This window comes from Clarias gariepinus, chromosome 14 (genome assembly GCF_024256425.1).
Source record: "Clarias gariepinus isolate MV-2021 ecotype Netherlands chromosome 14, CGAR_prim_01v2, whole genome shotgun sequence".
NCBI classification, from domain to species: Eukaryota; Metazoa; Chordata; class Actinopteri; order Siluriformes; family Clariidae; genus Clarias; species Clarias gariepinus.
In genome coordinates this window covers 10691836-10718743 of record NC_071113.1, presented here as the reverse complement: position 1 = coordinate 10718743, position 26908 = coordinate 10691836, and the positions used below count along the sequence as shown (strand labels likewise).

The 26908-nt window shown below is 38.1% G+C and overlaps 1 protein-coding gene across 2 annotated transcripts in view; it reads right to left on the bottom strand.

Annotated features, from left to right (window-relative positions):
* The window catches only part of spag9b (sperm associated antigen 9b), a 60254-nt gene that overhangs the window by 3987 nt on the left and 29359 nt on the right, over positions 1-26908 (bottom strand). For both annotated transcript variants that reach the window (XM_053511139.1, XM_053511140.1), the window contains 20 exons: positions 26208-26358; positions 11901-12111; positions 11070-11163; positions 10734-10855; positions 10513-10570; positions 10131-10283; positions 9726-9777; positions 9479-9609; positions 7929-7985; positions 6598-6774; positions 6375-6504; positions 5856-5948; positions 5591-5764; positions 5335-5506; positions 5048-5254; positions 3094-3277; positions 1789-1911; positions 1628-1708; positions 1457-1524; positions 1124-1272 (listed from right to left, as the gene is read on the bottom strand). In XM_053511139.1, coding sequence (XP_053367114.1) covers positions 1124-1272; positions 1457-1524; positions 1628-1708; positions 1789-1911; positions 3094-3277; positions 5048-5254; positions 5335-5506; positions 5591-5764; positions 5856-5948; positions 6375-6504; positions 6598-6774; positions 7929-7985; positions 9479-9609; positions 9726-9777; positions 10131-10283; positions 10513-10570; positions 10734-10855; positions 11070-11163; positions 11901-12111; positions 26208-26358 — 2587 coding nt within the window. The remainder of the gene's footprint in view (positions 1-1123; positions 1273-1456; positions 1525-1627; positions 1709-1788; positions 1912-3093; positions 3278-5047; positions 5255-5334; positions 5507-5590; positions 5765-5855; positions 5949-6374; positions 6505-6597; positions 6775-7928; positions 7986-9478; positions 9610-9725; positions 9778-10130; positions 10284-10512; positions 10571-10733; positions 10856-11069; positions 11164-11900; positions 12112-26207; positions 26359-26908) is intronic.

Here is a 26908-nt window from a genome sequence, read left to right as displayed (position 1 = left end):
GTTACTGTGTTAGAAGAGAAGAGGGAGAGGGGAGGGGCTGATTCCTCCTCTCCTCTTCAGCTTCACAAACACACACAGCACCTGCCTGCATAAACGGAAACACTTATCTGTCAGGATTTATTTTTACTTTTTTTAAAGGTAAAGTGCAGCTTAATTTGTTTAATTTATACTTTATATTAATTATTTTTATGTGACCCAGTGTAAAATATACTTATCATACTTATCAAAATATATTTATCATGTCTGCACAATTATATAAAAAATCATTCAGTATTTTCATATATAACTTAAATATTAATAAATAAATAACATTACAGAAGAATTTATGCATGACCGTAAAGAAAGAAATATAGTACAAGACAGAGCAGTTTTCAGATGGAAACAAAAAACCTAATGTACGCTCCTGGGATTTGCATAAAAATAGAAAGGAGCGAGTGTGACAAAGTTACCAGAATAACTCATATTGTCCAGCAAGCTCAGTAAAACCTAACAGATGTTTTACTTATCGCACTGTGCAAAAGTCTTGGGCACATACAAAAATATGGCATAAGCAAAAGATGCTTTTAAAATCATTTCTGCATAAAAAAAAAAACTTCTATAAAAAGCAATTAAGAGTAATTAAATAAACAGTCAATATTTGGAGTGAAAACTCATTGCTTAAAATCAGGAGTTTTAGACACAGACACAGAGTTTTATGAGAAAACAGCTGTTAGATTTTACTGAGCATGCTGGAGAATATGAGTTCTCCATATGAGTGCATATATTCTCCTGTAATGTTATTTATATATAATTTTTATTTTAGTTATATATGAAAATACTGAATGATTTTGTACATAATTATGCAGTAATTATCAACAAATATAACAAAATTGGTTTAGCATATAATTTGGTTCCTAAGACTTTTGCACAGTACTGTATATAGAGAGAAAAGGGACTCATTTGGACCTAGAAAGCTTACTTTATGCATTTAAACGACTTTATTCACTACACTAATTGCTGACACCATAGAAAAAGGTGCTAATATCAAGTTAAGACAAAAAAAAACAAAAACAATACATTTATTCATTATAAGCCTGTCTTCCCTCAATTTGACCAGTTTCTACGTTATGACATGCTTGCTTGCCTCTATTTTCATAGCTTTGGGATGGATCACGTAGATCTTGTTTCTGTACCCGCACCACACTTTATTGTGCACCACAGTCATGCAGCGGATGGAGTGATGCGCCCGGCCCAGGTCCAACAGGTGATAGTTGGTCAGATCCCACTGACCGTCTTATATAAGGAAACGCAAAAACAAAAGACGATCAACAAAAGGGATGAAATAAACGCATTATGTTTTTGCTGATGTTTCCACTTAATTGTGTAAAGCATTTGTCAGGGCGTATTTTAGTTAGTACAGTATTTGCATAAAACATTTTGTACATAGCATAAGTGCTCTTGTCTGCAAAAACCATACCTACTCCTCTGTGGAATATTGCTAGAGTGCCATCAGCCAAGGCCACTAAAACCCTCCCTTTGACATGTCTACAAGAAAAGAAAGAGAGAAATAATAATAATAATAATAGTAAATAAAATTGGATCGTGAAGCTAAATTAATTCTTGATATATTGCGGTGTAATCCACTTACACAATCCCTAAAATTGAATCCTTCAGCTGTATTGAGTGCAGACATTTCTTCCATTGTGCGACAGAGGAGTGGACATAGATACTGCAACAGCCAAATGCAAGACATTAGGCACAGGTTACAACTGATTGTGATAATGATTGTCAGAACCACAATCAACTCACCAGCCATTCTGCGCTCCAAGCCACATAGTGGGCAGGACACTACTCATTTTGTTAGCCTCCGCGCTCATCAGGTCTTGCTCGTCAGGTATTAAACTAACTCCGTCCTTTACAAGATCACACTCCCTATAAAAGAATTATTCAGCATAAAAAAAAATAAAAAAAACATGAGTATAATTTTAATAGAATGACCCTATGTAAGCTTTATAGCTAAGCATTGCGGCTATACAGTGGAACCTTGAATTAAGCTAATGGTTCTTCTCTTTTGCTCTCGCTAGTGCTGTGGAATTGTAGATAATCATAATACAGTCAACATCCGTGTGCGTGTGTACTATTTACTATAACATTGTGACCATGTCCATTTTTTTCAATTTTGTGTCCAAATGTAGTGACTTTTCTTTAGTAATTGTACTGCAAAAACGGCCCTCATAAAGAAAAGGGTAAAAAAAAAAAAGGGTTGTAAAAGTGGGGAAGATGAATCTGTTCAACAATAATTTAATGTCACATTTCACGAAATCCTCAAAAGGAGGCAAAAGCAAGTGTCATTACAGAGGTTCTGACAACAGAGCAGTGAGTTTCTGTGTGCGTGTGTAAGAAAGTCGACCCACACAGGTCCTACCCCCCTTCTCCTCTCCTCTTTCGTTTTACCCCAACCACGATTCTTTTCAAAAGTAAAGTGCAGGGTAATTTGTTTTATTTTTATTTTTTACTTTATACTATGCATCAATTATTTTTTGATTAATATTTTTGGGTTGTAGTACGAATCATCAAAGTTTCCTTTATTTCTTATGGGGAAATTCACTTTGATATATGAGTGTTTTATATACAAGCACACTTTCGGAACAAATTATGCTCGCAATCTACGATTTAACTGTATACTAATCAGGCTTAACATTTAAATGTTGAAAAGCCCAATATTACGTAGGTGCTACCTAAACTTTTCAAGACTTCTAAAGGTGTGCTGTGGTATCTGACACGAGGATGTTTAAGTGCTGTAAATTGCAAGGAGAGACCTACACACATCCCATGGATGATGCTAAACTCTACTGTGATGCGCTTAATGGTCTGATAGCTTTCTATCATTGCAAGCATGAATTTTGTTCATCGATTTGTGCTATACTTTTCTGTGGGATTGGACCAAACAGGCTCACCTATGGTGATCCAGTTTACTGGAATATAATTTAAAATCAATGTTAACATCACATTCTGTTACTGGTATGGCTGGCCGGTATATATACACAGCACAGTACAGTTTTAGGCACTGCACAGCCATCTTGGTCATTGTGGCACTGTGAGCAGAGAAAGCACCTCTGTGTGTAAGACGACAGTGTGTCTCTATTGTTCTGGACTCCAAGAGGATCAGTAAACACATGTTCGGTGTACATCCCAGGCTGGCATTCCTCTACAGGCGTGGTGTTTGTGCTCTCTGTGGCCTCCAAGGCATCCTCGGCAGCCACCACTCCAACGTGCCTGCAATGCTCCAACACATCACCTGAAAAGAAAAGCAGGAAAGAGAAGAAAAAAAGAAGCGCCAATGTTAACATCAGGAACATTAAATGCAAAGGCTGATATGACTTCACTGTTCTGATAGTATCTCATGTTAGTATAGTATAAAAATTTTTTTTTATGTTGGCACAATTAATATATGATCCAAGTTTCATTCTTTGAACCATCTGTAATCCGATTGAAGCTACTGATACAATTTGCTGAGATTACATGATGAAGTAAAAGCTGCTTGTTTAGGAAAGATAACTGTGACTATAATTAAATTACAGGATTACAGCAGGGGTTTATAAAATTGCACAAGAGAGAATGCACCGGAAATGTCTGCCTTGACTGTAATGTTACTTTTATCAATGAAAACAATGACGAAAAAATATTAGCTGACGACCTTTTTTCCTAAGATGAGCCGATGACGAGACATCTCGGATATGAGAGTGACTAAATCAGCATGCAATATTGTTGACGAAAAAAGACGAGACTAAAATGTGGTTTAAAAAAAAAAAAAAAAACTAATAAAACATCCGTCTTTATTTTCATCAACATTTAATTTGTGTCACAATCCGCTGCGATACGCTGTTAATTCATTATGAACATGAGCAGCAACATTTCCCAGGTCACGGCGCGCGCCGTATCAGGAGTAGTTTGCACACACAGTGACGGGATGCTACAAGCTTAGTCATCTTTAACTCTTCGTCATGACAGCAGTACCGATATTTGGGCCCATTTTCTTTATTTTGAACTGGAGGGAAAAAAGCAGGTGTGTAGTAATATCGGAAGGGAAACTGCTGGGGAAAAAAAACACAAACTTGTAGAGACGCATCAAGGGATACCATAAAAATCTCAAGGTAGTGTAGTTTTACAGCCTCTTTGTGGTAATTATGTTTTGTTACATGTGATGCATTTTATTTTATTTTATTTCCTAGCTAAACCATTGCCAAACATATTAAGCTAATAAGGCTAGCAAATGATTGTGACCCAAATCCAAGATCCTCGTGCGAAAAGTGTGTAAATTATTTTTCTTTTTCTTTAAAAAGAACTGATTAAAAAAAAAGTTAAAAACACTGTATTGTCCATACTCCTACTATAGTTTTGTTGTGGAAAAAGAGTATTGGATATGCAGTAGATGTTTTAATTATTAAAAAATATATATCATTAGCTGAAAACATCAAATGAACAGTTAAAGTTAGAGTGAATTTTTAACTTTGCTAATGTTGAGATAATTATTTTGTCCAAAACTAAAAAAAAAAGAAGTTTGGGCTAGACTAGATTGACTGTAGGGTTAACTTATATTAATCTTATTGCTAAAATGTTAAGTTTTCATTGACAATAAATAGACAAAAATACTTAAAGAGTCCCTTTAACTAAAACTAGACTTAAATGCCTAGAATTTTACACACATGTATACAGACACACCCGGGAAGCGGTGGCTTTTTGTTGGTCTTAACACAGTCAAAAGCCAAACATGTTGTGCGGCACACCCGGGTGGCGATGGCGCAGGGTGCTTGGGCCCGTTCATCATTGCTTGATGTTATTGCTAAAATGTTACATTGACTAAATGTAGACTAAAATATGTAAGAGTTCCTTTAGCTAAAACTAGTCTACAATGCCCAGACTTTGTTGTGCATTTCAAGCAGCAAATATGATTAAGTACAATTAGCTAGACAAATAGTAACTGACAATCCTAAAAGTAAACTATAGTGCCAAGAGGAAGCTTTCCAAGAGAAAGAATATATGATATCAGCATCTTCTGATCCCGTACCATGGAGGGAGTCAGTGCCAGCAGTTTGGGGGACAGCGGCAGCTCCCTCGGCAGAGCAGCCAACCACAGTGATGCCATCCAGAACGCGCTCAGAGCCAGCAAAGCTGCTCTTGGCTGCAGTGCCAGTCTGTGATGCCCCCTCAGGCCCACCTGCCTTGCTGTTCGCAGGCACATCTTCCCCGGCAGGGTAATCCGTTTCCCGGGCACCTGCAGCACAATCATCCAACATTAAAATAAAAACTGAAGTTGAAAGCTCTCCGTGTGTAATTTCTGTTTTCTCTGCACACCTGGCACACTGGTGATGCAGAGCAAGTGAGAGTTACAGACGAAGAAGCTCTCCAGGATTTTTCCAGGCTGGTTGGCATCGATCACTATGACCTTGGATGTGGTGTGAGTGCTGGTGCACATCCACACCAGGCTGAAGAGCTCATCCTGCTGCCTCAACTCTTTCTCCTGCTCCTGATTAAAGAAATAAAAAAAACACCAAATCAATCAACCTGAAATGTCAGAACAATTTCTTTTCCCTTGTACCTTGACTTGTACCTTGAGCTCCTGCTCCAGTTTGTCTAAACTGCTCTGAGAGCCTCTCGCAAGTCGGGGACTCAGGCTGCCGCTCTCCACTCCTGAGACATCTCTATAAAACACACTCGCTCCAACAATAGAACCTCCGTCACGTGTCTTTCCTCCTGACAGGTTCACCCCAGCAGCACACCACAGCTACACACAAACATGGGCATTTAGGGTCAATCGATCATCTGAGGTAGTGTTTCTAAGTGTTCCTAAAATACATCATCTTTTACCCGCTTACCTTCATGGAAGCATCTTTCTCATCCAGAGGTCTGAGGTAAACCGGCACGGGTAAGTTCTTCACCTTATTCTCTGCCTGTGCACCATTGGAAATCTTTTGTAAAAGAGATGAAACGCATTTAATTAAAATATCCGGTCATAATCAAATATCAACCTTGAATATCTGTGGATCGCTGCACTGATTGGTCTGTATTGATGTACAGTATTAAGGAACTGGAATTTGCGAAGCTTTGACTATACTGTTGTTATGACATGTTTAATAAGACAAACAACTAACTAAGCTTTTAGTTTAAGACATTCCTGAAATAGTTTCATAAAGTAGTTCTTGTTGAAATCAGGTTGCTGGTAAAGGGATAAACTTATCACGTTTCCAGTGGCATTGATAAACACTTCATCTGTTTAGCTTCTTTATGTAGACTGCATAATATTCTGTTCATCTCGTTTCGAGTGCGTCTTTTAGAGTTAAGGTTTTTTGTACCATATTTACACCATGCATTAAGAGGTGTATTAAGCAACATACCTTATACTTCTGAGGCAAACTCCAGCCACAGGCCTGTATCCTGCCATCTTCTTTTTGGACATGAGCCTTCACCTGCTGATACTGGGCTCTCTTTTGTTCTCTACGTGACATTATGTTTTCCACCTCCGAACTACAAAAACAAACAGGAACAGGAACATGCATCCATTACCATCTATTTTCCAACAATCTGCTTTGAAAAAGAAAAAAAAAAAAGATCACTTACTCATCATCGAGGAAGTCAAAAGCCTTTGATTTGTCGCTTGGCAGTTGAGCGAGGGTGCTGCTTCTCTTTTTAACTGAGGGCACAATGTGTGAGGTGGGGGCGTTGTACTTAACATTAACAGGAGCCTCTGGCTTTTTGGCAGCACCACTGGAGGATGAGCTGAAGAGCCTGCTAAAACTGGGGATGAGAGGGGGAAAAAGGCAGAGAGAAGGAAAAAGAGAGAAATAGAGATAGAAAAAAGGGGGTATAGAGAAAGACAAAACACAAGGACTGATATGCAGACACAAGCAGTAGCAGCAGCAGTGTTAGTCATCATACGTAGGTGAACAGTTAGGGGGTTCAGTGGGTCACTTCCCAAACACAGGGTATGCCCCCTCCCTGAATAGTGATCAGCCCGAGGCCGAGATGTCAAATCATCGCAAATGCTGCTCATGCGATCCACCAAATAGATAAATGTTAGAGAACCAAAGGAATAAGCTGGACACTCATACAGTACATAATATAATTAGATGGTTTGTAAGACTCACACATACACTCACTTTGTTCCGCTAATTTCTTTTCCACTTGCTCAGCTGATCAATTATTAGTTGCCGTTTACATTCTGAATAGTTATTAAACATCGCATACTGGTATGATGCGGGTTCAACGATGAAATACTACTTGTTTTTGTGAAAGTGCTTAAGGAACCGTAACACATGCACACCATGTTATGATCTACAAAAAACATCCACTCAAGCCTGCAGGTTATAAAAGCTTCTTTTCCCACCCACCCACACACCTTCTACAAACACGCAGGACAACAGGAGGTAGGATGAAGGGAACATAAAAAAGGGACACACAGGAGAATAAAGGAATGTTGAGAATGCAAAACCCCAAATATCAATCCAAATCACACCATAGCCAAGAAAAAAAAAAAAAAAAAAAATCACATAAATCCCAAGACCAAGACCTGGGAATGGCCAAGTGTAAATAGGGTGCTGATATCAAAGTCTGAACAGACAAACAATAGTCGTGTGCAATGAACGTGTGGGCATTGCACTGCAGTAGACTTTAAATTCTTTCATTCTAATTAAATTTTATGTAAAGTGTTAGCTCGGCTATTAAATATCGTTGTAAAAGTTTCAAGGAAAACCATTCCCAAATCCAAGAAAATGTTTTGTTTTTAAAAGCCAGACCAACTGCAAAAGTGGATTTACTAGCACTTTTTCACATTTTACCTACATCCTGGATGGGGAGGGGAAAAAAAACATGAAAAGGAAAAGGGGAAGACAATGAATACACGCCAAAACACATGGGCAATAAGAATGTTCAACCAGGAGGGAAAAGCTTACAATTGCCAGATACTGGATTTTTTCTTCTCAGTCAGGTTGGGGTTCTCTTTTGAGGCCCTAAGTACGAAATAAACACACAGATACAAACATTATATTTGAGCCTCAATAATAATAATAATAACATCTATTTACAATCTTCTAAATATAGTTTCAAACCCTGCACAGAAACATATACATGTACATGTACAGTACAGCTCAATGTTTAAATACTTTAAATACACTAGAAAAAAAATAAATGTAGCATTCATTTATTTATAATAATTATTTTATTAATAATAACAGAAGGTCTATAATAAATAATTGTCCATTACCTTATGTGGTACACTCACTCACTCACTCCATTCTCTATATAACTTATTCTGTACAGGGTCTCAGGAAGGCTGTAGACTAACCCAGGGGACTTGGGGTACTAGGTGGGGTACACCGTGGACAAGGTGGCAATGCATTGCAGGGCACACAAGCACAAACGCACTGAAACATGCTAATTAGCCTATACTGCACGTCTTTGGACTGTGGGAGGAAACTGGAGTACCCAGAGAAAACCCACCAAGCACTGAGAGAACACAGACCCAAAACAGGAGTTGACCCTGTAGGTTTGATGCAACAGTGCTAAGCACTACATGACCAGTGTTTCCAAGCCACAGCGGTGTACTGAGAGGCAGTAAATGCAGCGGATGCCAGCTGCTGTAAAAAGAATAAGATCGGAGTACTGCCCCTTTGCAGAGAAACAGTTTTGCACGATGAACGAGTTCTTCTTTAAAAATAATCCCAGATGGATTAACCTTTAAAATTCAAGCGGCATAAATCTGTGAGGCAACATAGATCTGGTAGATGACAGATTAAAAAAAAAAAAAAAAAAAAAAAAAAAAACAGACAACAACTGCTTATATGCAAGTCTTACCGTTGTGTATTGACGAGGAAGAGTTCAGGAATCAACTGTGTATATTTTACTGCTAACAGAACACAGTATGGGACAGAACACTGACCAACTTATAACGTACGATTTCTCATTTCAAACTATGCAATCTGGACTTGTGCCCCTGCCATGTCATGTTAAAATTATGCCAAATTATATTATCTTAAAATGATTTGTTCGGTGGACATAGATACCCAAACTTATTCCAGGATGACAATGCCCCAGTGAACAAAGCCCATTAACATTTGAGATGCCAAGTTTGGATTGGAAGAACCCGGAACTTAACCCGATTTAAACCTTTGGGATGAATTGGAACTTTGACCACATGACAGGCCTACGGACCCAACATTAGCATCTGATCTCATTAATGCTCTTGTGGCTCACAGCCATGCTCCAAAATCCATTGGAAAGCATTTACATAAGAGTGGAGGACTAAATGGCGAATGTGATGTTCAACAAGCACATATGGAAATTCCCAATGATTAGATTTCCATCTCCCCTGCCAACACTTGGCCCAAAAAAAAACCAAACGAATAAACATGGAAGGTGTTCAAAAAATAGTTAGCTTTCATAGGACATGAACTTGAACCCCTAGAATTCAACAGCTCTGTATTAGCACAAACTCAGCGCTCACCGGATCATCTCTGTCCACCTAACCGCCTCCTGCAGCTCCATCAGCCTCTCCTTGTACTGGTTCCTCTCCATAAGGACTCGGGCCATCTCCACTCGTGTGAAGCGTTTGCGCTGGGCTGTAGGAACGTCACTCTGCCGCCAGAAATCCCAAAGTGTTTAAAACCTCAGAAATCTGATCTTTTAATATAATTTATATTAAATTTTAAATATGTATATGTGTGTTCAGTCATAAAAGGAAATATGCTTACATCATCATCCTCTTTTGTCTTCTGTTTGGCCTCTTCTAACTCCACTCGAACCCTGTTACATTAAACAGTCTTGATAAGCTCCTTGTTAAGCTGTTAATTTAAATGTTTAAATGTTTTTTTAATAAAGGCATATCGCTTAATAAATCTAAACTTTCCACTGACAGAACACATTAGATGTAAGTATGAACTGTATGTGCTATACATTTATAGCTCTATTTGTTTTTGCGTTATTAAGGTTTGGGTTAAACACGTTCAATCCAATTTACATAGAAACAAAAAACAACACACATGACTAGCACTGAACAAAAGTAAACACCCCCACATATGCTTACAAGGTAAAAGCAAAATACAGTGCGGCGTATGAAAATACTTTTTATTTCACTTAAGCCGCACTTTCAGTCTCACCGTTTAAGCTCTTCCTCCAACTCCTTGTTCTTCTCCTCCAGTTTGTTTTTTGCCAGCCTAAGGACTTCCATCTCGCCCTGTAGAACCTCTTTGTCACAGGTCAGCTGATCCACACGACCGATTAGGTCATTCCTCATTACGTTAAGAGTGTTTCTGCATTCGGAGCACGAAAACACACACACACAAAATCTCAAGATTTAAGTCAGTGCTTCTTCTAGTTTTTTTCTTGTTATTCCATTAATATACACTAGATGGCAGTACAGAACAGTAGAAACATTAGACATCTGCTGCAACACCAAGAATCACAACACAGACCATGGCGGGATGGTGTGACAATCAGTAAGCAGAAAATCAGCTCTGATAAAGGATTACAGTAGCTTACTTTGTCTCTAGGAGCTGGGCGTTCTCCTGGATAAGGTGCTCTACTTCGCGACCCATACCTGCACAAAAACAATACATACAGTACACATATTTTTTGATATGCCTTTTTTTGTTGTGAAAATCTAAAATTAAGTATCTCTATTTAATATCTATATAAATAAGTTCGTCCTAACAGAATCCCAACAAAAAAAGCCGGGAGGGTTGCCGACAAGGAATAGTTACCCAACAGATCTGCTCCCTCGTCAACATCTCCGATGAGATCCGTGCCAGCTGACGAGAGCTCCTCAAACAGGGAATCTGTGTTGCGGTCGAAGACAACATTCTCCATCGCCTTAGTCGGAGTACTGAGGAAGAAGGCAGAACGGAAAATAAAAACTTCAACAGATAAAGCTGTCTCTGTTAAACACCTATTTATATTACTTAGATCAGACTTTATGATACTGTATCGTAGGAGAGATAGATTAGTTTTATAAATCCTTGCTTATCAGCTATTCTTCAGTAATTACATCACAGCTCTGATAAAAATACTGTGTCAACATTAAATGAATAAGGGCGTACCTGGAGCCTTTGCAGCCACTCAGGTCCATGTCAAGTTCAGGGGTCGACTCGATAATCGCCTGCACCTCTGATTTCTCAGTGTTCTCAATGACATCTATTCAGATGCACAAAGTTTCTTTCAACACTTTTTTATCAAATTGTTTTACAACTCCAAACCATATACTGTAGTTGCAAACAACTGACATAATAAACGTTACTAATGCTTATCCTCTATTAATTCACCCTTTCATCGTTTTGATATTATAATGTCATCCAATATTATACTTTAATGTCGAAGTTGTTTCCAAATATATATATAGATATATATACTGTATATCAAAAAAATAAGCAAAACAATTTAGAAAACCCTGAAAAAAAGACAATTTGAGTGATTTATTTATATTTTTAATATACATAAATTGTCTTAAAGAAAAAAAAAAGATAAAAAAAGAAACTTCACTAATGCAATTATGCAAGAAAACATAGGACTGTGACTAGAGACCTTTGATTAAATGTGTGTTGGTGTGTTTAACTTCATACTCAAATTTCATTTAACGAGCACACTGTAAACAAATATTAGGATATACTTTAAAAAATTCATTTCAATAAGAGAATTTCAGCAAATGTACTGATAATGCCAATACATGTGTGTCAAAAAGTAAGCATACAATCAAAATAATTAATTAGTAATAAAAAATAAAAAATAGTCCAGTAATTTACTTGAGCTGATGTACTGTAATGTACCTGAACCTGGCCATATCTTGGAGATAATATTTATTCAAAAATGTATGCAAAAATTAACTGACGCTGTAGGAAATGATGTGTAGCGATGAGTTTAAAACGAGTATTCACCTTGAAGAAGCATCTCTGTTGCTACACCTTCCTGTACTTTTATGTTCTTACTGCTGTCTGGCTTTCTGCTGCTGGAGTTCAGGTTGTTGTTCAGTCCCTCCGACTCCTCAGTCTGGGGCACTTCTACAGATGCCGAGGCAGCACCTGAGGGGGCCGTTCGCATCGGTGTAGACGATTTGAGGCCTCCCTGATTAACGTCTGAGAGTTCATCCTGAAAATGGGAGAACATACTGTAATCAGTATAAGAGTGAGATAAGAATTTGGATATAAAACTCTGTGGATACATGCAATTAGTGTCATGTTCAGTAAGTACGTGCTTGGGACTGCAGAGGTAAATGGTTTATATAAGAGGGGTTCAAGTCAAATTGGGACTTTCAATTGCACAGAGAAACAGAACACAGTTATAAGAGCAAAAGCTCTCTTTATTTACGTCATTCACGGACTGTTCAATCACTGTACCGTGTTTAAAGTCCTCCTTAATGTTAATCAGCTTCAATCAATTTCATCACAAGGCCCAGTTTGATTTGAACTTAAAATCATATTTAATTTTAAGTTTTTAGACTAAAAAAAGCACATTAAGAAAAATATATAAAAACACAAATGTCCAAAAATGACACCAAAGGAGTTGTAGATTTGTACTTAAATTAGTATTTATATTTAAAGAAATACCTATAGCATGAATTATATATTATATAAATGCGGGAGGAAAAAAGCCACACAAAAGCCACAAATAATAAAATAAATAAAACAAAACAGAAAATGGTAAATCACATGCAGCCACACAACGAAAAAAGTTTTTTTTCCGGTATCCTGGCTTGGAGCATTATAGATTATGACTGATCATTATTTACATTAAACACACACACACACACACACACACACACACACACACTAGAATAGCATGCAGATTGTCTATACTTTATTACTTTTTTTTTTTGGCGAAAGAGCACACATTAGTTTGGATTACAGCTGTTGTGAGTCTCATGATGCAGCTGACAGCTACCTTACTCATATAAGTCCAGGGGAAATCCAAAGTCTTGTATGAACTCTTATTCTTGTTTTCAGCTGCTTTCAGCTGCCCAGAAAGAAACAGGTGCGTTCACATGTATCCATGAGCCTAATCAGTGACCTGGAGCTAAACAAATTCATTTTCATGCTTTTTTTGTTACACCCAGTTGTGGAGCTAATCATTAACACAAGGCCTGCTACAGAACAATAATACACTGTATCTGAGTCCCTGCTTGGTTGGATGCCTTTACTTATTCACATATACAATTCTTGCGGGAGAAATCAGGCTATATGTATTAAAAAATATATTAAAATATTATATGAATTATATATTTTTTAAGTTGTTTTCAACTTAATTTCAATTAAATTCAATTTAATCTTTTTTATTTTTTTTATAGATTTTTTTATTTTGCTTAATACTGAAAGTTATTGAAAGCTACTGAAAGCTACTGAAAGCTGTAAACAGCCGTGGGCTACACTCCCTGTCATTCAAATTGAAGCCCTTTAAAGGAAACCTGAAATATAAACTCACTTTTTAATTATATTTATACATTTAGATGGAACTCCAGGGTGCGTGTACAAACAGAAAAAAAAAAAAAACATGAAAAAAATGCTTGTTGTATTTTTGGCCTCTTTTGTATTGGGTGGGGATTAAACCAGGGAATCGGATTTCCCCCTAATGTGACATCATACAAGATAACAAGTGTGTAACTTCGGGTTCCACACTGGGTGGGGGTTAAGATTTTCACACATGTAGGCGTGTCCTAGGACATGCTTCCCCATTCAGCAATAAGATTTTTTTTTTTAAAAACAAATACGCTGTTACATAATTATTTTAAAAAGAAAGAGACATACCAAAATAGCATGCTCTACATATCTCAACTGTTGTTCTTTTACTCTTACTCTTGTCATTGTGTATGCGCTTGCTGTTGCTCAGTTAGTGCTGCGTGCAGATGATGGGATCGATGAAACCAAGTATGACACACAGGAGTAATAAGAATGTTGTTATTTGCTGACCAATTACATTTAATCAAGAAAGCCGGACACGTTATACAGTAGTTGATCAATTGGAATGGTTATTACCGTCGCGCTCACCGCCGCGTAAAAACGTCAGCGGCCAAAATAAATCAGTTGCATTTCAAAGTAATTCGTAAAATGGCCGCCAGGTGGCGCAAAGTGACATTTTCGCTCGTTGCCGTAAATACAACAGTGACCGTTATACAGCGTATCTCTGTATCGGTTTATTGTTATTTAAGTTCTGGATTATTTCAGGTACTTTAAACACATTGTTGGGTTGCTCATGTTGGCTCATATGAGATGTAGTTTACAAATGAACACCTGGTTGGGTTATTTTGACCCAACAACTGGTTTATTCATTATTCTTTCCTTTCTCCAAATATCAGCCTGCAGAATGTTTGAAATATTACTGTTTATTGTGTTACAGGTGTAGTTTTAAGAGTTGTTTAGGCAGGAATGCGTGTGTATACAGCTCAAAACCTCCATCAGTTATTAAAGATAGCGGCTATTTAGAAAACATGCCCAGTGATTTCTGAGCTTCAGGAAATCTCCCGGCGCTCTGCGCATAACACCGGGCCAACTCATGTCGGAGAGAATTTATAAACGGTTTCTAAACATGGGCTATTGTTTTTTTACTTATAATATTTGTTAAATTTAATTTAAATGAGGTTTGGGCTCAGGACTTTGATTCGGCATCGTGATTCTCCTCTTTAATTTACTCCATAGTTTTAATCAGCGCTCAGCCGCATGCATGGAGTTTTCCAGAGCGCACCGGCAGAAGTAGACTAATGATTATGAACGCGTCGGGAAAACAGCAAGCAGACTGACTCTGACCATTTAAAAAAACGTTTGCGGATATTTTCTGACGCGCTCAAGTTCACCAAAAACAATACAGAACAGCGCAGCTTACAACACTTACAAAATCACAACACTTACAAAATCACAACGTTTTTTCGTTATTGTGAGTGCGCTTAAATAAAAGTTGAGTCTTATAAAGGCATGTAGTCTTATATAGTTTTATTATATAGTTTTTGCACATTAATCTGACAGTTTTTTCAGCCTGTCACGGTGTGCGCCCAAATCAATATCGCTCCTCGCTCACTAGTTAGGCGGCCTCCCCTTCAGACATGCGAAGCAGCGGGACCGCAGAATTACACATGACTGGTGAGCTATCGTTGCTATCGTTGCCTGGGCTTGCACCCCGCGCTATAAAATACTCGGGTTTGTTGGGCTACAGTGGATTTTACTATGCGCTGTGTATGCAGCGCGCGTGCAACAACGCGGAAGTGCGGCATGCAAGCAGGGCAAATGGAACGCGCCCTACGGACTTCAAAGGAGCGAGAGGTGGGAGGGGCCGGTCCGGCCATCTGCGGAGAGCAGAGTCAGCGCGAGCAGATGGATGGCCATTGCACTCACACCGCGTAGTAAAATCCACTGTAACCCAACAAACCCCAATCATCACCAGCCGTGCCTTATTCCGTCATGTCATGTGGGCATTATAAGATTTGTATTGAAAACTTCTAACTAAAAAGTGGCAGCTGGCACGCCTAAAAATAGACGCAGGTTATTTTTTTAATAGTCTAAATAAAAACCCTCCGATTTAATTTTCTATAGTCTAAAAAGCGCTCAACCGCACGCATAGTTTTCCCGATTTTTTTTGTGCTAAATAATGTTTATGCAGTATAAGAATTCCTATTAATCCTGGGTTGTTCTTTTAGTGTCACTATAGTGCTTTACAATGCCAGACAACATTCAAATACAAATGATTCACCCTCCCCAGGTGTGAATCGGCTGTTCTCACCTATACATTTAGAGGAACTGAAATGCACTTCTCCCCACTTTAAAAACCTCTTGAATCTGAGGCTCTTCTGGAGACTTTCAGTGATTTAAATTTGTGTAATTTTAATCTCCTGGATTCTAGATTCTAAAGTTGACATTGTTACCTTTTTTAATCATTGGAATCAAAGAACTTGTTATTTTCCTTATGATAGCATAAATTGCATTGTTTTTAATCAGTCTATACACTATAATATTATTTGGTATTTATTTATTTATTTATTTATTTTTTAAACGGGTATGGGGGCTATCTTGGTTCATTAATCTCCGTGCCTGGTTTAGTATTCAGTGCGCATCTGTTATATTACAACTATCATAACACTCAAATACCTTTTATTGGGGGTTAAGTGACTGATGTGCCTAACATTTTTCAGCTGAGCCTTTGTTTCACTGAAAACGACCGCGACACCCCCTCTCTCTCTCTCTCTCACACACACACACACACACACACACACAGCCGACCAAATCATTAGCACGTCCCTCCCCCAAACAGCACAGACATTTACTTTATATCCATTTACTTACACCTGAACTGAGTTGTTTGAGTAACATGGGTCGAACCCGTTACAAATCATAACAGTCTACTGCATTTCATTCTTATAATAACGCAAAAACACAAGCGGGGCTGAAAGACCGACATCTGCTGACGCAGTAGAACGTCCTAACACTGTTTTAATTTTATGGTCATTTATTTCAGTTAATAAATCTACTATAAATTTAAAGAACACAAGAAATAAGATGACACAAATCCATACACGCTTTTTTTCTAATTACAAGTGATAAAATCAAAAGGCTCACTGTGTTAACATTTATTGTGCTTAAATTTGATCCTAATAAGATTTGATTTAATTTAAATTCTAGAACAGTGGCAGCTGGAACACCTAAAATAGATGCAGGATTATTTTTTTATAATCTAAATAAAAATGCTTTTTTAAACGTGGGCTATTGTTATTTACATGCAATATTTGTTAATTTAATTTAAATGGGGTTTGGTCTCCGGAATGTTGAGCATCAGGATCCTCTTCTTTACTTTACTACGTAGAATCAGCGCTTAATCGCACGCATTAAGTTTTGTAAATTCGTTTAATGTTTAATAGTAAATAATGACCCCCGTTGCGCTGTACCACCGCTCGGAAAACCTTATGAAATACAAGTTTAGGACAATTATGATGATCTGCCACGGCGTGCGCGTGTGATGGGTGTATGCCCAAATCTACTATAACTACTCCCTCACTCCGTAGGCTCCCTGAATAGGCAGCAAAGGGACGGAAGCCGCCTATTTGTGCCGGCTGGCGATAATTAACGTTAATATGATCTCGGGCTTGCTCCGCATTATAAAAGCAAGGCGCGGAGGTTTGTCTGAGGTCTGGGAAGTACGTGATGTAATTGAGAATATAAAAAAAAACATGTCAGTGGGGAGATGTGACGCGCCCCGGGGACTTTAAACAAGGACATTAGAATTCCGCCCTTTGATCTCCGCGCTGAGGACAGCGCGAGAAAGAGCTGCGCGAGCTCCCGCGGCATCTTCACTCCCGCACCGTGCCCGCCCTCGCAGCCCCGCTGCCAAAGAGGAAAAGTGTGGTTAGGTTTTTGCGTCAGCGAGAACTCGCGCCGGCCATCGACAGCGGGAGAAGCGCCGTCACGAGGGAGCGTGCAGGAGCGCTGCCTCCGCGTGCTCAGTTCTGCCACTCGCACCAACACTTATCGTCAGCTGTGTGCCCGCATGCCAGTGTGGCACAGCCCCCGGAGCTGCACATGCACAACCTTTATCCCATTCTTTCCTTTCTCCCTCCTTCAACACTTTCCTTCCCCATTTTACCTAAATAAATTACCCTTTTCCCGTAAGACCTCGCCTCGTGTCCGTGCTTTATGGTGCCGCCCGTGCAACATGGGTCGAACCCGTTTACAGATCATAACAGCCTACTGCATTTAATTCTTATAATAACGCACAAACACAAGCGGGGCTGAATGACCAACATCAGCTGACGCAGTAGAACGTCCTAACACTGTTATAATTTTTATGGTCATTTATTTTAGTTAATAAATCTATAAATTTAAAGAACACAAGATATAAGACGACACAAAACCCTACACGCGTCTTTTCTAATTACACATGATAAAATTTAAAGGCTCACTGTGTTAACATTTATTTTGTTTAAATTTGATCCTAATAAGATTTAATTTAATTAAAATTCTACATTTGTATCGTCATTTTAGTTCTGTGATTATAAATTTGTTTAACTACAATGTTTTACTTGATTTTATCCGCTACTACGTGCAGTTCTAAAACTCTGTGTCTCATTAATCCAGCAGAGAATGAACTAAGGCATGAGGCGTCAGCCTGTAGTTATATAGCGCCACTCAACGGTAAAAGCCAGCAAACGCACAAAGCCAAACGGTACCGCCGAGCGCGGCGACGGTAGGACCTACATTCCGATTGATTAACCACTGTATTTTACAACACAATACTTTATTCATCATTATCCCTGATATTTGGGGGTGTTGGACAGGGTTATTATTGGGAAATTGCAACATCCACTCCCCTCATAAATGACACTTGTGTATAAAATCATTCCTTCCCTGGGTTGTTCTGCTGTTCTCTGGGAGTGTGCCTCAGCAGGAGGTTCAGTGCCTCACAGACACTGAAGCAGGTGTTCAGATGAGTGAGACAGAGAATTGGGGTAAAAAAAAAAAAAAAGAGGTATTTCTGAGAGGTATTTCACCTAGAGCATTAACACTTTGTGGGACTGCAGAGGCCTTTGTTAACTTGTTAAAGAAATAGCAAAATATTTTTCACTATATAAAGTGAATTTTTTTTTACCTTATATAGTGATATATGGGGGGGTGAACATTACCCAACGGAGCCCTGAGAACATGGATATAGATGCTAATGTAAAACTTTGTGTATACTGTATATTAGAGATGGGAGGAAAAAAATCCATTCTGTTATGACTTGTGATTCTTTTATGCGGCGATTCACGTATTGCCACACTGATTCCAAAGTACATTTTTTAAAAACTATTTTCATGTTAGATGAACCATCCAAAAATCAAAAATCGCCTGTTTTTCAGTTTGATTGGCCTTGACAGGTGATCGGCTGTTCAGCCTCAGATATAAATGTTTCTGTAGCAAGCACAGAGGCTTTCAAGTGGTGCAACAAAAATGCATTTTTATGGCATAACTATCAAAAATTACACACAATTAAAGCCACAAATTTGCCTTTTTCTCCAAACTCAAAACACTGCACAAATTAGTGGATAATCACATGCGTTAGAAGCTCTGTCTTGCCCGTGTTAGAAGCCACACATGCTCGCTTGCTCACAGCCAAGTTTATTTTTTATGACTTGGAGGTGTTGGAGGCTGTAAAACGTTACTGTTTCTTTATAATCCTACAGGTGGTCCACTCTGAACTATTTACATGTCTTTATTCAGCGTGATAGGAGCTAATTATTTGCCAAGTTTGTTTAGAAATAATGGTGAATAATAACACAGATACATGCTGCTCAGTATAAATTTTGCTTCTGTTAAATTCTTTGTTTAATTTTGTTTTAATTTTAAGTTACATGTTAAGCTCTTAAACCTAATGTTTAATTAAATGTGGCCATTACTTATATCATTAAACTTTTATTTTTTAAAGGATTAAAATTGCAACAAATATCAGTTCTGGACATTTTCAACATCATGATACTTACAGAATCTGGGAAACACTTTAAAATTATTTTTAGCTGACTTTCATACATTATTAATTGTTTAATAAGCCAAACCAGAGGATCACTTCGTCCTTGAGCAGCTACAGTAAGGAAGTCTCATTGCTTTCGCCCTTTTAAACAAAAAAGGCCCGTGAGATTTACAGCCTGCCTCTCATTATAATTAATTCGTAATGGAGCAACAAATAACGCTGTATGTGATACACCGCACACCAGCCTGAATGCTCAAGTATCTCCCTTTCTCCTCCCTCTCCGCTTTTCCAAACCTCACACACATAAAAGAGATGCCTGATGGGAGGCCTGTCTGCAAGCAAGCAACATGCTATCGTACCCTTTTATGTTGCCATGGCAGCACCTGCACACCATCCTAAACCTGGCACTTGTTTCGGCGAAAAAAAAGAGAAAAAAAAAAGACGACTGAAATAAGCTTGGTAATATTACGATGTGACCTACATTACTTCTTTCATATGAAGTGTGTGGGAGAGACGAACAGGCAGCCTTGTGTGGGAGATGAGAGTAAATCTGCAAGAAATGTCGAGTCATGGAGGTCACAAAGGACAGCCTGTGTCTCCTCAGAAGGGTGGCAGCATGAACACTGCTTTGTGTTACTAAATCGAGCTTGGAATTAAAACAACTGAGAATTAGCTTTTGAGATTTGCTCTTTTTTTTAAATAAATATCCAGAACATAAACCATCTGATGATCTCTCTCTCTGTCTGTCCAAGTGGTCTAAGATGCTGAAATTAGTTCTCCGAGTGTGTTACACGACCCCCAACATATCAAAAAGATGTGGTTGGCTGGTGTAACGTAGTTCGGAGGAAACACTTGATAGTCTTCAGCCCACCCGACTGAGTGGTAGTCGTAGCCTTGATGTGGAGCCCTCTAGTGACACGGAGGAGTTGGATACAACTAAATTAGCGAGAAAAGGTTAAGATTCAGCTAATTGTCACTTGTACCTTGCAGTATAATGAAACTATAATTTTAAGAGTCAGCCAGGATGTAGCGCTGCTGGGGCAGATAGGGTTAAGAGCTTGCTAAAGGTCTCAACAGTGGCAACTTGGTGGTGTTGAGGCTTGAGCTCCTGACCTTTCTATCAGTAACCCACAGACTTACACTAACCCTTTGAGCCATCACTGCCCCATTAACACAAATATTTGCATAGAAAAACCTGTTGCACTTTAATTCAAAGTATAAAGTCTAGTTTTGCACAAAAGTGCAGAAAAATATTTAACCAAAACCAAAGTTTTAGTAATATACTGTATATTTCACATAAGTGATGCTGTAAGATGCAACAAAAACACACCGCTGCAGGGATCCATAATTCCATTAAAAGCCATATCTTTTATCACACTGGCAATCAATAAAATTCAGTCTGGCACTGAAAGCATTTCTGGCCTTCATTTTGCTTTCAGGAGCTGAAACCTAATCTCTACCATCAGCTCGTTTCATCGAGCATATCAATAACCAAGTCACAAACTTCAAGGTCAGTCTAGGTCTATTTTAAAAAAAGTACAGCTCAGGATGATAGGATAAACACGCTATGGCCAAAAGTTTTTGGACAACGTGGTTCTTCTTCAAAGTACTGCTACGAAGTCCAAGAACAATATCCCTTGACTGCAACGAAGATAACCAAACCTGTTTCAGCATCATAATGCCCCTGTGCACAAAAAAGGGGCTGTAAAGACATGATTGGACCAGGTTAAGGTGAAATTACTAGATTGTCCTAGACAGAACCTTGACATCAACTCCAATGAACACCTCTGGTAAGAGGCTTCTGTTGGATGCTTTGTCTTATGAGCGCTTTCCGTTCAGTCTCTCAAGTCACCGCTGTGCAGGTCTGAATGTGCCACATGAGCTTATTTGTAACTATGGTGCAAGCAAAAAAAGGATGCCTTACTTGTAATTTGCATAAAGGACTCGTATATGGAGTGTAAAAGTATATACCAAAGTGCTTGTTTAGTGTCGATGTGGACTATTTTGAGCTGTCACTACTACGACACGTGTTAAAACCTCTTGCATAGGGAAATGAATAAATCTAAAAAAAAAATGCCTAAATCCAACCATGTGTGTTAAACTACTAAATATTATGCTCTACTAGATACTAACCCATATCTATTAAAATTAGCTAAATCCAATTTAACTTCTTAATAGCTCTAAATACTAATTAGAGGAAGCTAAATTCTACACTGTGTATAGGAAGATAACAGAAGTGTGCAGCAGTTTCATAGCTTCTTTATTCACAAGTTGGAGCACCCGAGGGGAGATGTTATAAAAAAATACATAAATAAATTTGATGTGTATGAGAAGCTTTCTATGATAAACTGTAAGTGTTTGGTGCGCACTGCAAAAACACTTCATTTGTGGTTTCTTGTTTTTACACATCAAACCCTGTAGACCAAACCTCTTATAGTACGCTCCAAGAGACACTACAGCGCACTGCGTATCGTGAAGTTTATTATGAAAGTCTGCGGTTGGAGCACCTAATCTGAATGTGGAATAATTCTTTCTATCTCTCGTACAGTTTTACAACATAAGATATAAACCCATTTACCACAAAAAGTTGATAATTACCAAAACAATTTCACTAAATCAAAGCGTATAAAAGCCACTGATTAAGTTCAGCTTTTAAATTCCATTAGCTTTCACTAGCTGTAAGCTCAAGCCATACTCAAACATCTAAAAGTTGCACGGTGGTCGCTGGTACTAGTACTACCACACCAAGTACTGGAACCACATACAAGTGGGCCTTTTTTTGTTTGTTCGTTTGCTTGTTTGCTAAAAGTAACTTGCTAAAATCCCAATCACAGTGACATCCTTAGTAGTATGACATAAGAATGGATCAGCGTATAGAGATTATAAGAAAGTTTCAAAAAGTTATGCATAGTTGAATGACCAGAGGAAGATGATTATGGTCTGTTTTTCTTGTAGTCGAACACGGAACAACATTCTACTTCTAAATTTGTTCCATGCACATTTAAATGTTCCACAAATTTTGATTAGACATTTTTACACCTTTTACACGATGTACACTGTAGTCAAGTCTCTCAAAACACAACAAACACACATGAGCCCTGTTTAACTAAGTGTTAAACATGCGGCATGCTTATTGGCTCACTGACTCTAATCAAATTTACTCTTTATATTTGAGGAGGCATCTGCACAAAACAAAAGTAACGAAGCTTTGATGGTTCATTGCAGATTTAACTGCAAGACTGGGTGCAAAAAATGTTGCATGACCTGGTTGACTGGGTCATTTCTTAGAAAGGAAAATAGACAGAAATGGCCTACATTTACTGAAGCACTCTTGACAATGTCTTCATTACATAGACTTCACAAAGCTTCATCACAGAGTTTGCATCTTGGGAACACACCCAAGATGCAAAGACTTGCATCAACTGGGTCAGACTATCACCAGAAGGTCCCATCTTAATGTTGTAGCAGTCACCAAGATCAAGCTTAAAGCCAAGAGGTTGCTCAGATCTAAGGGGCCTGTGAAATAGTGAAAAAGCAACATCTGCTCTGTCTGAAAACTTGGCACAATTCAACCACATTGTGTCTGCAAATATAAAATGCAGTTGTGACTTTCATGACGTCAATAGATTCTGGCAGCACCTGAAAAGTATCGTTTGTACTTTGCAAAATCAGCTTCCTGGAAGAATAAGAAGGAGCAAAAGCAGACTGGTTTGATGCTTACCTTATAAGGATAAGTTTAAAAGGGTCCACCCTTGTCCCTTGACAATAAGAAAACCAGCACCCTTGACGACAAGAAAACCCCATTATCCTAGCTCTAGAAACCCTACACAGAGCTCAGACAAGAAGCCAAAAGATGCACAAACATATTCTGGATGAATCTGTGTTACAATAGCCAATTTGATACTCATATTGGGAATATATAGAAAAAGAAAGCCAATAATACCAAATAAGGTAAAACAGCTAAAAACCAAACAGATGGAAAAGATAAGGTAGAACACTACTACAGCCTGTATACCAGGGGAAACCAAGTCTGCAAGGCTTCCCCTGATGCCACTGAAAGAATTTCAGTTTTGGACAAACTTGACAAGACCCTAACTAAGAAAGAGAACACTGTTGGATCCACTACACCAACTCCTCGTCTTGTGCTGGAAGGAAGTTTCTTAACCGAGGGACATGAGAGACTCAAGCATTGTTACTATCTTTAAGAGCAAGGGTGATCAAAGATCTGCAAAAAATTCTACAAAAGAATCTCTCTGCTGGGCATTTCAAGAAAGATTTTTTTCCACCCAAATTTCTTTGCAGACTTCAAAGTTAGCATGCAGGATCTAGCCAGAATCTCAGTGTGGCTCAAGCATGCCTTCAGGTCAAATTCAAATTCAAGTTTTATTTCTCACATACACAGTCATACACAGTACGATATGTAGTAAAATGCTTATACGACCGCCAGTGACCTTAAAAAGAGAATTAAAGCTTATAATAAGAAATAAATATGAATAAAAGAAATACGATAGAAAAATTAAATTGAACTAGGATAAAAATAAAAATAGAAATATGCTGTACATAAAAATATAAATAAAAATAGAAATATACTGTACAAATAGAAATATACTGTACAAGAACATTTAAGAAATTGAGATTTTTTGCAAGAAAATATGCATAAAAAAAAAGTGTCTTAAATGTAGTGATTTATCTTCAGCACAACAACTGATGGCAAGTTGTACAATCTACAGTCTCTCACATTTAAGCCTAAAATATTAGAGATACTGTATGACCAACCATAGCAGGCCTTTCATAAACGCAGCTTTAAAACATCCAGCTTGAGGTTTCACAACAACTCGTGACCTGATGTGCAGAGACACACAGAGCACAGCGAGATCAACTCCATTGGAGATCGAGGTCAAGGACTTTAAAAACCTTACATGGTTCACCTGCCAGAACTGCAGCCATGTCTGTAAATCTCAAAATGGATTGCTTAGCTACAAAGATCGCTGCTTTCAAACAGTAATTGTGGTGAAAGTAACAGTGGTCATACTAATAGTAGGGGTGATGGTGGTAGTAATAGTATTAGTAGTAGAAGTAGTAATAGTAGCAGATATGGTAGTGGTAGTAGCACTAGTAATACTGACAGTAGTAGCTGCCTAATTAATTATGTCAGTTTGTCAATGTTAGAACTATAACAACAAATATCCTGCAGCGGTTTTATGCATCTAAAACAGTAACATGCAAGTACTGTAGTTCAAACTGAAGTTAAAATAAAAAAATATCCAGAGTATATTAAACTTTAAATTTAAACGAATATACATAACTATTTTCAAACAAAAACAAAAGAACATTAGTTGCAGAGTTGCAACTATAACTGAACTGAATTGTATTGCTTGAGATATTGCTGAGTTCTTGACTTGACTGAACTCCAGCATAACTTCAGCAGATCTTCTCTTTTTTTTTAACAGTTTGTGACAAAAAGCTATATCTACTGTACCTGCAATTATCTAAATAATCCTGATTACAGCTGTAAGACAATGTGATGCAAGAACAGACACTTCAACTTTGTTAAATAAACTGATAGACGCTGATTGATGATATACAGTATGACAAAAAGTTACAAAGGTGTAAATTCCGTTTAAAAATCAAGTTAAGTCGCCTATTAGAAGTAAAAAAAAAAAATGGCACTAAATTCGAATCTTGATCTTTGATTTTATTTGTGCAGTAGGATAAAAAAATAACAGCAATTACAAACTGGTTTTGTGTTTTTTGCACGTCTTGGAGTATACCAGAAGCTTCTGCAGAGTGACAAATGGACATTCTGTAACCGTTACTCTCACTCTCATTCAGTCTCTATTTAAGCATGCAGGACGAAGCAACCAGAGCCTCCAACTTATAAAAAAGGCTTCCTCTCTGCTGGCACGCTGCTACTCGTGATCCTAATACAAGTGGTGTCCGGATCCGTTTAGAAAAAGACGAGCTCATGCAATGATGTCATCGAGGTCGATCCTGGGAGCCCCTCTAATTTCCCGAAGGAGAAAGACTGTGTATTTGGTATATAACAATGACTAACTGAACTGCATTCGTTAATATATGTGGGAATCAAATGGGATCACCTGATACAATATCATCATGATACCTGGGTGCAGATTTAATTTGTATTCTGATTCTATCATGATTTTGTAAACATCCCAAAAAAAATATCTTTTTTTGAGATTTATTTCAGATAAAGCAATAAATTTGCATCGGCATACAAAGCATTTTCAGCATGTGAATGAATTAAACAAATGCTGGTTATGTTCTGCGTACAGCGGAGCTGCTCAAAACTTGTTTGTGTCAGTGCTAGGCAAAGCAAAGTGAGTTTAAAATATTTTTTTCACTCAGCAAAACCAGTTCCGAAAGAGTCAACACCTGACGCCAACATTTGTACTTACAGCCCAGCATGCCGCCAAAAGCGTGTAATTTTTCACTTTTTTAAAATATTGGTAATATACTTGGGTGACTGGAACAAATGATCTGCATTTACATTTTTTCTTATGGCAAAATCCATATCACAATAAGAATTTCTGGCTTAAGAACTCGCCTCCAGAAGGAATTAAATCTGTATGCTGAATTTCCACTGTAAGTTCAACATGAATTTTTAAAAATTGGTCACAAAAAAAAGCCAATTTGTTCCCCATCTCTATTAGTTAATTCCGAAAGATGTGTGTGAAAAGTAAATAAACAAACACTCAGGATGAAGTTTAAGTGTAACAATACGGAATAACATGGTGCGCTTTGCCCACCTTGAGGCTGGTGTTGGATTGAGGATGACTCAAGTCGTTAAACCTCCATGCGTCCGTCCCTGGAGCCTCCACACGGTCCCTCTGCAGTTCGGGGGCTCTCACATCACCGCTCTGCAGCTGGAAGATCCCCAGAGACACGGGCCTCTCCTTTCTGTTACCACAGAGAGAACCGAATGATACGTCAAACATGATTTCTATTTCTATGCCTTAATTAGGTTTATCACTTAAATTAATTTCAAATGATGCGCATCCGCTAGAGTTCAAGTTATCATAAAGTAATCAACATCAAATGAAAAAATGTTACATTGAGCAGTCAATTTAACACTCATGATTAACGTGATTCAGGAGATTGATTTGGCTCGGTTTTTACTAAACTATATTTCCCTTGGTTTCTTTGCTCATGTCACGTGCTGGTTGCTATGGTGAAGCAAGGGCTCCATTCAGCATGTGTATGCAGATCCCAACATGCTGACTGCTCATTCTGGGAAGCTACATCCATGCCAGCTCTAACTACTACAAAAACAAACTACTGAGCAACAGAAACACCCATATGTAAAGCAGAACAGGTGATAAACATATGATATAAAAGGACCTTTAGCTTTCTTGCGCTTATTCATAAGCACAATAACTTATAGTTCTAGTATCGTATAAATAATAATATAACACAAAGAGCTTATATTAAATATGGATAAAACTGATGG